General features: G+C 29.8%; 1 protein-coding gene across 1 annotated transcript; it reads right to left on the bottom strand.

Annotated features, from left to right (window-relative positions):
* On the bottom strand, positions 1 to 11,335 carry LOC132717794 (carbohydrate sulfotransferase 15-like). Its single transcript, XM_060701354.1, has 7 exons — positions 10,752 to 11,335; positions 9,074 to 9,311; positions 7,263 to 7,394; positions 4,330 to 4,486; positions 3,599 to 3,761; positions 2,759 to 2,909; positions 1 to 2,057 (listed from the first exon to the last, which is right to left on the bottom strand). The coding sequence occupies exons 1-7, from the start codon at positions 11,034 to 11,036 to the stop codon at positions 1,873 to 1,875; spliced, it is 1,311 nt and encodes a 436-aa protein (XP_060557337.1). The 5' UTR covers positions 11,037 to 11,335; the 3' UTR covers positions 1 to 1,872.
* Between the last annotated feature and the right edge of the window lie 210 nt (positions 11,336 to 11,545).

The following is an 11,545-nucleotide window of genomic DNA, read 5'->3' as shown; positions in this document are numbered from 1 at the left end:
TATCACAATCGTTAAATATTGTTATAAGATTTATTTGTTACAAACCGGTATCAATTTATCATAATATATGACAATCATCTATAGATACTATATATTCGACCCTGTTTGAAGATAAATACGCTATTTATCTTGTATAATAATAAATTGCACTATAACGTGCAAGACAAAATTTTAAAATCACATTTGACAAAAAAAAATGTACGAGTACAACTTACTTGTTATTTTGTAAAGTAACCAAAATAGTATTTTTGTCATTCTTGTAAACTCCGCTTATAACGAACTCACTACCTGTTCCTTATATCCGGAGTTCCTTGTAAGCATATAGCGAATTAGTTCGTTGTATCAGGAGTTTTTATAGCGAACAGATTTACATATAACGAACTGATTGCTTACCATTGTCCGCCATTTTTGAAGAGAATTTGATTAAGAAATAGAAATATTAGTCATATATTTATATTTTAGACACACTACCGGAGAGCGTACTTTTTGGAATTCGAAAATCATTGCTATTTCAGTTTTAGTTTTACTCCTTATCTCAATTTCACATAAAATATAATATTTTGTTTCTAAACTATTTTCGTTTTCTTTCCATGATTGAGAATAAACAAGATTTTCGATTTTTCCTTCCTTTTATATTGAATATCTTCTCTTATAATTTAAGGGTGACTTTTACTAATGTAAGATATAGATTTCTTTTCATTTAAATCAAGCGTACTTTGCAGTTTGCAATGGATCATGCTTGCAAGCATGTGTGATTATGTTGAAAACCGATTATAAATTATTATAATTATTTTACTCGAGCAAAACTATTGAAGAAGATAAATAAATAACCGTTTTATCTTGGTGAAAACAGCTCATGCTAAAAATATCCAAAATAGAAAACTATACAAATTCATTTGAATAGATGTATTGAAGTACATACAACGATAAACGGTATATTCGCCGTGCGATCTATTTACGCATAGCTAATATTTTGGAGTTCGTTATAAAAGTGTAATTTTCTGTACTTTTAACTAAATTGGGACTAAGAAATGAGTTCCTTATAAGCGATAATTCCTTATAACCGTGTTCGCTATAACCATATATTTTTATATTAAATAAAGAAGGCCAAAATTCGGGCCAAAATAAATTGTTCCCTATAACCGGAAGTTCGCTATAACCGTGTTCGCTATAAGTGAAGTGTACTGTAAATGTTTGATTATTAGCCAAATAAATTTTATATATCAAGCAATGTGACCTAATTGTTACTTTTAGGCGAGAAAAAAAATATATATCTTTAAAACATATATACTACTAACTATTTTGTAGGCTACGGACAACATAAAACTTGATTTGTATTTTATCCACTTGTATAAACTTGTTTAGATAAAGCCAAAATAGTGTTTTGTACTGAAAATAAACAACTAAACTACTGACTGCTTTGTAAGTCGAAATGACATACATATAGTTTGTAAAATAATGGATTAAACTAGCCAAATTATGTTATGTCATTATATGCAGTGGACCAGCATTTTAGTCATTTCAAATAAACTTTTGAAATTGATACCAAGATCATCGTTATTTTGCAAGTTATGCGAATGAAAATTGTATTTCATGTACGTATTATTTGTTCTTTTATAAGTTAAATAAATCCAGGTCTGCATTTCAGAATAAATATTACTAGCTATTTTACCTTTGAAACAAAAAGATATTTACATGAAATGAACAAATACCAAATTGATTTAAAAGAGACATTCAAATGGCAGTAACTGTTGTAGCTTGTATAAAATTTAGATAATTGCATCAAAATAACATGCATGTCCCTAGACGCATACTTCATGATATTTTGTAAGTTTGGCACTACAATATATATCTATATAATAATTATATATATCACACATTGGTGTAGTCAATATCTGGAAACATTTTAACTAGTTCTTTGTTAAAAGGTTCATAAAATTGTTCTATAAGTTTCCGAGTCTCTGGTAACATATCGCCGATTCTTTTTTCCCTTGAACTTCTTGTATTGACTGCACCTCGATGAAATATATTAACCTCTTCTAATTTTGTAAATGGTCCTGAAATGTTAAATTTCAATATAATTACATTTGTTTTTAGCATACTTAAATATTAATACTTGGTTAAAGGCATATTATTATTACAAAATCTTGATAAAACTTTCCAAAAAGTGATTAAAACGTTACTGATTTATCCTTGTAACCAGACTTGCTAGTTATTTATTTTACAAAAAAAACCCTTGATTCTTTTTTAGATTCCAACGTAGATATAGAGAAATTGAAAGAGGGTATTTCAGTTTGTAATGTAACTGTCATATCTTCCTTTTAACTACCTTTAATTTCATTATCAAGTACGTTTTTTTCTTGGTATTTGTTATATCATTTTGAACACTCTTTTTCTAGATTAACAGTACATTATCAATTTTGTAAGATGAGTTATTAGCAGAGATATACTTTGTTTTAAGAAATACGCCACACATCTATCGAAACCTGTCTACCGAGTACTAAACATCGCTTTATATGCATTCTTTTACAAATTCTGCCCTAAAAGAAACGCTAGAAACCTATATCGTATATAATTATTTTAAAAAATATTGATAACAATATTATTAGCAAAATTCATGGCGTTGTGTTTAAAACGATGTCAAGGTACAAACTCACATGTACCAAACGTCCCTTCTTTCTTTCGTTTTTGTAATCTATGTGACATATATACTCAAAATACATTTGAAATACTTTCAAAAATTAATGAAAGAACTTACTTATATTGAGAAACTCAAAGATTCTTCTGTACGTTCTGTACTTTTTTGGCCCGAATGTATCCTCTGCCTTGACAACTAAGATGTTTTCTGGTTGAAACACTTGTAGCCAGTCCTTTATAAAAACACTGTACATTCCAACACGCAGTCGTATCTGAAATAAAGTGTTCTCTGGTCATGACAAAACTAACATAGTGCGTTTGCGACCAGCATGGATCCAGACTAGCTTGCGCATCCGCGCAGTCTGATCAGGATTCATGCTGTTCGCTTACCAACTCTATTACAAGTAGAGAAACTGATAGCGAATGATCAGACTGCGCAAACGCACTATGTTGGTTTTGTAGTGACGCGGCTCAAATGTGTTCTCTGTGTATACTTCATTAGTGAAAAATCAGAAATGATTGATAGTAAAGTTTGCATACCAGTCTAAAACATTTGTTTCTTTGTTTTCTTTTTTTAAAAAGGTATCTTCTTTCATGTATTCTTTTTCTAAATTACTCGAAAATATTAAAACCTTTATGTTCTCCTTCATTTTAGTAATGATATGTGCATGTGTCAAAAAGAAAAAAAAATAGGATGCGTTCAATTCATGTCTAGAAAGCCACAGGTTAAGTACGCGCTATACACGGTATGAAATGTTTGAGAAAAGAATTTGGAGCCGTATACATGTATCTAGAAATGAATATTATTATCAATTATCATACATCATTATTTTAAGCGTAATTATATGTTGGGAAAAGGCGTAAAATGAAACAAACAAACATATGCATACTAAAATATGTTTAACGTGGCCATTAAAATTTAATAAACAGAAAAAAACATATTGTCATTGCCTTGACTTACTTTGAACGTTTCAATGGTTCCGTTATATGCACATGCCCGAATTGTTGTATATTTTCTACAATCTGTATGATTTTTTATAGCATCGATGACTGCCTCATGAAACAACTGGCTACTCAATGGATAACGTATATACCTTGCTTCATAAATATAGTCGGAATATAATCTGAAAATAAACGTGAACGCATTGAGATTACATTTAAAACACTCATTGTTCATTCCTTAGTTTTAAAAAAATGGTTTTCACTTGCTTCACAAATATAGTCGGAATATAATTGAACGCATCAAATTTACATTTAAAACACTCCTTGTTCATTCCTTACTTTTAAAAATTGTTTTCATTTACAAAAATGAAAATTCAAAATTCTGAAATATGGACCATTTTCTTTTATTCCACTGTGTTTGTATAAAATTTTCCTTAAACACCATAACTATCAAGACTTGCGCTTTATACTCAGTGAGAAGTTGAGAACAATCCATATTTTCACAAAAACTAACAAGTGATAGCTTTATATTTATGGATATGACACGGACTAACATATATTTAGAGGACAACGTATATCTTGATTCATAGAAACTATTGGCGACTTAAATCAAAACAAGAAATATCTTTTATGGAATTGAAATAATCTGACACCATATATATTAAAACGTTAAAGGTCGTGTGTAGAAATTCGAGAAAATAAAACAGCCAGTTTACAACATTTTTTTCAATTGAAACATTTTCTTTTTACCTTTCAACTGGATTTCTGACCATGAAAATAATTTTCATATTTGGGTTTATATGATAAGCATAATCTGCGTTTGTTATGATTGGTTCCATGCAATGTTCGTTACCAGGTACATGTTGCCAGAAATTGTTGTCAAACACTGTGTCGACTGTGCCTTCTCCTTAAAATAAAAAAGTACAAAAATGTACTAGTATTTTGAAAATGATTTATTTGACGAATATCAAACGCTCTAGATGTGGAATGGCGTAATGGATTTCTTTTGTGAAACTTTGAAATAAAATAGAAAAGAACAGAATGACTACACTGCTTTTGTTTTTTATTTGTTAAAGAGTAATAACCTGAAAATTCAATTATGTGTCGCAATACGGTTGCGTGTTTAAATACACTTTAAGATATGACCAATTTCATAATTGCAACACCAAATTGATCATTTCATTGTCAGTTTAATGCTTTTTGGTGAACAACAACGGGTTGTTATAATAAATTATACATTATTTAAAATAAACTTTATATTACTAAAAAGCAGGAATTTCATTAAATAAACACAAATGAAAATTAACATGTAAATTCTCAAGTCTCTAAAAATTCACACAAAATATGATATATAAGAGCGTTTTTGTTTTATACACTTTATCAATGTCATAGTTTTGAAATGAAAATGCAAATCATATTTCATTTAAATCTTACATATTCATCAAATTTAGATATACAGATGTTTGAAATAATAAACAATTTTAATCAGTTTGAGCTAAGTTTAAATGCGTCGGTAATGTACAAAGTGTATATGACAATTAGCTCTGTAACGTAACTTCGCACTTTGGGGTCCAACGCACTTTTGGGTCGAACCCAGAGTTCGTTACGCACTTTTGGGGTCCAATTTTGACCCCAAAGTACGTTAAACTTGTGCATATGCATTTTTTACAACAGAAATGCGACCGCACTTTGGGGTCATAAAAAGTCAATCAATAAAAATGAATTTTCATGGCGTTTTAAATGATATATTGTAGTCAACGCCAACGGTAAACATAAGTCAAGGTACTAAATAGATGCAAAACATGTGTCCTGAATCATAATAGAATCAAATTAACTTGATCAGTTAGTGAAAAACTTTCATATTTAAAATGGGGCTCAATATGGCACTAAAAGTTATTAAGTAAATTACTGACAGAATATGATATTTTTCGCAGCATCTTTTAATTTTAGGGATACATTTACAATTTTATGAGTACTTTGTTATATGACACAATTTTCTGATATTTCAATTGGTAAAATTAGTGAAACTTTTATCACTTAAACATCAAACAAAGTATCGACCGTCATCTCGAACTCCATCTCAAAATTTCAATGTCGCAGATCGAAAATAAGTTAGTACTCAGTATTTAAGCAGAACTCAGTTGACACCTTCAGAACTCTGGAACCCAGTGCGTTGATATGTTGCATATTTACGCACTTTGGGGTAAATTTCTCGATTTTGACCCCAAAGTGCGTTGTCCCCAAAGTGCGTTGGACCCCAAAGTGCGGTGTTACAAAGCCTTCAAAACCGACAGACGTTTTCTGGCGAGAGCCAAATATATTATTCCAGAAATTCGGAAATAACTATTTTACACAGGAAAATGTGTCTTCTATTTTGGTAACTTAATTTAAAATTCATGTCAAATTTGAACAACAATGATAATTTAATTTATACATTGAACCTGTAAACGAAAAAGCTTACGAATAATAGGTATAGTTCATGCCCTTTATTCTTGGTTCCTTGTCATTATAATAAAAGCTAAACTTAAAGTTTCCTTTTCTACAAATTCTTTATTTACATACATAGTGACTCTATTTTAAAGAATAGATTTCTAAGTTAAAAAAATATGATTCTTGATCAAAATTCTAAACTTCTCTTAATTTGAAAGGAAATTAAAAACTTATTCTTATCCAGACTTTTTGATAAATAAATTTCGTTTTTTACATACAAACATAGAGAGATCAATTCTATGGGAATGTTCTTATAACTTTACAAGCTTAGAACACACTATTCAGATTAGCATATTATGGATAAGCAAACGAAATAATACAAACATTTCAATGTTTCTTGATTGTGGAACACTCTGCTATGGTGTCATAAAACAGGCTGATGTAAATTGTAATAAAAATGACCTTTTTCGAGAAGAATTGTTTAAAACTTTGTATAATTTATTTGGCAAAGATGTTGTTTCAGAAATATGACTTAGTGAATTCAAAGCGAAACTAAGTTTCAAAAACTGATAGGCAGACGCCTGTTATCATTACAACACAGTTCATAAACATTTTTTTTAGAATAGCAATAGCATATGTTTATTAGTACATTAAAATGCACGAAGTATTCAAATCTCGTAGAGACGATGATTATGCTTCAACAGTATTATGTTAAATATGCGTGCATGTTGTCATAATATTGTTTTTTAGAAAGGAAATACGATACTGGCATCAGTGATAACTGTATAAGCATCTTAAGTATATCCCAAGAAAAATATGTATAATGAAAATGTAAATACTTATGTACTCATATAATCTATATCAATTTGATGATTATTTCTAGTTTAAGTATAAAATTTGATCTGTACTTAACCAATATGTTAAGCATGTTACTAACACCAATGTTTCATAGTTATACAAAATTGTATATATGTTTAATTGTTAGCTTTCACTTTATAACATTGTATTATTATGTAAATCACTCAAATGTGGAAATAAAGAGTATATATATATATATATAGAACAATTATAAATCTGCGAAATCCACAAGTATTGATGTGTTGTTGTTACACCCTCCTAGTTACATATTCTCGAGAAGAAGATTGATCTATAGAGTTAGGCATGCATCTCAAATAGCATCATCAGTTATCTTTATTTAAGAACCTTATCAATAATATATTTAAAAACTATTTACTTGTGTGATAATACCCCACCTGTAATTCCGTGGTAAAAAGGGAACGGGTGGTCCTTGCATTCTACAGGGGCAACTAGTCGGTGTAATTCTGTTGACGCTTTATCAAAAAGTGATATATACTTTGCAGCAGCATTTGCATATGAGCCTTCTCCTAAAATATAGTGTGATAAAGTTAAAATTTATACTTGATAAAGTTAAAATTTATACTACTATAAACCGTAAAAGAACATTTCTTATTTATTCTTTCAACTTTTAAAAGAAAACAACCTTTAGGAAAATTAGCAAGCATAATTTAAATTTATGCTTTAACGCTTGATATCGGTTATTACCGTGTTGAAATTCATGAAAATGCCTTTTATAACACATAGATCTAAATATATCATTATAACAATCAGTGGCTTTTATATATATCACTGAATTAACATCCTTTTTCATAAACACCTTTGTTGTTGATAACGCTGAGTAAATGATAAAATGTAGTAAACATATAATAACAAGAACATTATAAATAAATGTAGGCATATAGGTATTAGGTAATGTCCAGGTTTAATGTCTTATTTTTGATATACATGACTCTTTCTTTAACATTGCATGGAAAATTAAAGTCCTACTAATTATTTACCGAAGTTGGTTTTGGTTATTTCATTCATAATAATTATTTGCGATTGATGTATATACATATTTTGATAACTAGTTAACTACATATGAGAAATGCCACTTTGGGTGTTTGTGTAATTAATGAATACATCATTTACATAACATTACCTTGAAGGGTTGTGTTGGAAGAGGCCACATCACATGGCGATTTCTAGTTTTTCAATAGAAGGTGAATACCTGAACTTCATAGTGGAAAATGTACAGTTACATAGATTTTGTGGCAATGTGAACCGGTTAGCGGACAGAGAAATTAGTAAGCGGACGGGGAGATTAGAAATAAACATACAATACATAATTATTATTAAAACATGTGTTTGAATTTTTATCATCATAAACTTGTCATACACAACAGCTAAGTCTAAAGGTATTCACCTTAAGCAATTGACGTTCACAAAAGACATTTACAACTTGTCATTAAATGTCAAAATGACAATCTTAATGTAGCTATAAAGTTGTTTTTGATACAAGCATCCGTGCATCCTGACAAAGTGGGAGTTTTTCCTTCGTGATATTACCAATCCTTCAAAAGTATTATGTAAATTTACATTTAGTTCCAGTCTTAGTAGAAACATGTAACCTTTCGAATATTGCAAAAAGCAAAACCCATGCACGTATGTTTGTAGTCATCAAATTTTTAGCGCACGTGTTCTCAATCAATGTTTAACATAATCGAAACAGAATGTTCTTACATTTCAAAGTTAGATTAAAATGACATATATTATTACCTAACTAGGCATCGATATCAAAAATAACAACATTAATTAGAACATCCAACTCAATTAACTCTATGCAAATTCTAAATATTTAATAAAATAAAAAATTCATGCATTTTCAGATTGATTTTAAATCACACAGCTTTCTAGATATAATTATAGCTAGAGCAATTGCAATGATTTCAGGAAAGGCATTCTGTGTCTTTCTCTATAAGATGCTTGACAAAAACTTAGTAAAATATTTTCGTTAGTTTAAGCAATTTTTAGTTCGATTTTGTTGGAGCTATACGCTTATTGAAACACTCTCGAATCCGTATCTGGAACCATCCAGTACATGTACTAAGCAATAAATGTAAAGTTTCTTGCTCAAGTAAACAACGGATTGCCCCGACAAAGGTTGAACCCACGCGGTCAGCAAGCCTTAGATTACTAGTCCGACGTGTTAACCACAAAAACTTACTGTAACGCCCAAAATTGAAGAATCTCGGTTCCTTTGGATGTCGAAGTTTGATCTCCGGGTGGTTCAGTAATCGAACCCATAGATCTGTTGTGCCACTTTTGGGAAAACCAGCTATTAGGAAATAAGGTAGACACCTCAACCTTAATTGTCCATTCAAAGTAGGTGATCCGTCAACTCGCATTGTTACGTTTTGGAAGAAGCAAGGATTTTTGAAATTCTTCAGAAATGTTGGGCGTTTCTGTAATAGAAATAATGGAATAAAAGATCAGGTAGAAACAAAATATGTTACATTCATATGATTTTTTTACAAGTCAGATATGCTTGGACAACTAAATTAAGCCATTACATAAAATATGTTATAATTTGGAAAATGTGTAGTAATAAATAATAGCAAAGAAAAACCATTGGATTATTATTATTATTATTTCAAATAGATTATGTACAATATACATGATCATTTGAAATTTTACATAAATATAAATGTACATATAGTACATACACTATATATAAATGCAAAGCATTAACTTGTTAAAACAACACACCATACAAGAAAGGTAGATAGGTTAGATTATCCATATATACGTTGACATGTTCTTACATTTTACTACTATATATACATGTGGTATATTAAGGTATGAATAATTTTGCCAAGTGTGATAAAATTTGCCATTTGCGGTTAACCAAGATACATTGTAAACTATAATTGTATAACCATATAAATCAAGCAAATTACAGTTTATTAGTAAAATATGTCACTATTGACCACAGGATGTAGTCTTTTTTGTTGCTATTTCCTTTTTCACTTTGAAATAAATGTATGAAAAATTTTTGTTTAAAAATGGGTCTATATTGTTTCATAAGTAATGAAAAAAAGTTTGTCCACAAATGATCAGTTTTGAGCACATTAATTTTTCTATGTAATGACATTACAGAGGTAAATACATTGTACTTGTAATGTTGTTAAAATATCTGGCAGACATATATTTAATGAAAGTGACAAATCATGTCCATTTCGGAAATAACAAAAACATATATGATCTAATTGAAACGTTAGTCTACGAAAAAAAAAAACCCAATTAAGATAGGCTATCAAATAACATTCGATCATTATTTTACAATAATTGTTGATATTCATATCATGTTTAATTAATGTTTTCGTCATTAAGTGATTTAATTATACCAATTGATCTTCCTAAGTAATGTCAAAAGCCGTATACAAGTATTAAATCTAATAGATACAAGTATATCATTTTAAAGTAATATATTAAATCAGATATAAGTAGTAGTAGTAGATATATGTATAACATTTTCTTGTTTAAGGGTAAGATATGAGTACAAATATAAAAAGGGTGAAGAGACTTCCCGGAACGCACCCCCGGTGGCATCCAGTAACACTGGACCACCGGACATTCACCCAGTTGGGCACCAACAGAAACGACACACTGATTAAAAATGAAATTAACAAAGGAAATAAAATCGTACGTTTTCTGTTATATACCATCAATCAATTAAGGTCAAATGATGCAATTTTCTCTGTCATATTAATCATTTGAAAGTTAAGAGCGTTTTTTTTTTCAGTTTGAAAACAGTAAAATGAGCGCCTATACATTTAAATCTTATATACACTTTTTATGAATACTTTTAGCTGAATTTTTGTAGAGAAAGAAACAAAACCCACGAATAATCTGAAATCCCAGTCCTGTCTTGAAACCGACGAATTCTCTTTGATCATATCGCTGCTGCACGTAATCCTCGTGGTGGAAGAAAAAGACGTGGTTCTCTTATGGACGTTCACCCTCACAGTTTTAATAATTGCTAATTTCATTATATAGCAAATTAACAGAAAGCTAATCACAGTCAATATGCTGATCTTTTTGTTATGTTTTCCTATGTGTAAAATATGTACAAGAATTAGTTGTACGTTTTTCAATGAAAAGGTACATTGCCTCACAACAGGTCTCATGTCTGTTAAAGTTCGTATAGGTACATCCCATTCTAAATAATCCAGTCACGCATAGCTGATAAAAAACAACGAATTACTCGTAACTCTGACTTTAATTCTTGCACTTAATCTCTTCAGACACAATATTTTTGCAATTTTTTCTCGCACTTTAAAACTGGACAGCTAATATCTCGATTTTTCGCATTTCACAAAAAAAAATCCGACGAAGGCGAGTCAATAAGACTCTTAATTATTATATCTTTTGTTTTGTTTCATCATTTATTTTACATATTGCCCCTAGGCAATACAATTAGACTATATAGAGACAGAAAACGTAACATGAGGACAGTTTACGCATCAAAGCTTGCCATAGGTCTGTCAAGAGAGTTGTCAGCCACATGCAGACAGCTATCAAAAACTAGTAGTAGGAGTAATTGTCCGTCAAATTGCATGTACACATGTATATAAATATTAATAAGGATCAGGTGTTACTGTACATTACCCTTTAAAAAGAAACTAAAATAACTATA

Source organism: Ruditapes philippinarum, unplaced genomic scaffold (assembly GCF_026571515.1).
Source record: "Ruditapes philippinarum isolate M1 unplaced genomic scaffold, ASM2657151v2 ctg4513_1_1_1_1, whole genome shotgun sequence".
NCBI classification, from domain to species: domain Eukaryota; kingdom Metazoa; phylum Mollusca; class Bivalvia; order Venerida; family Veneridae; genus Ruditapes; species Ruditapes philippinarum.
Note: the sequence above shows the minus strand (reverse complement) of the source record. Positions and strands in the feature narration are given on the sequence as shown.

Coding starts and splice junctions, on each gene's coding strand:
- LOC132717794 (XM_060701354.1), bottom strand. CDS start 11,036: ATGAGACCTGTTGTGAGGCAATGTACCTTTTCATTGAAAAACGTACAA. Junction 9,312..10,751: donor ACTGGGATTTCAGATTATTC/GTGGGTTTTGTT, acceptor TTTCTATTACAG/AAACGCCCAACATTTCTGAA. Junction 2,910..3,598: donor GAACCATTGAAACGTTCAAA/GTAAGTCAAGGC, acceptor ACTTTATTTCAG/ATACGACTGCGTGTTGGAAT.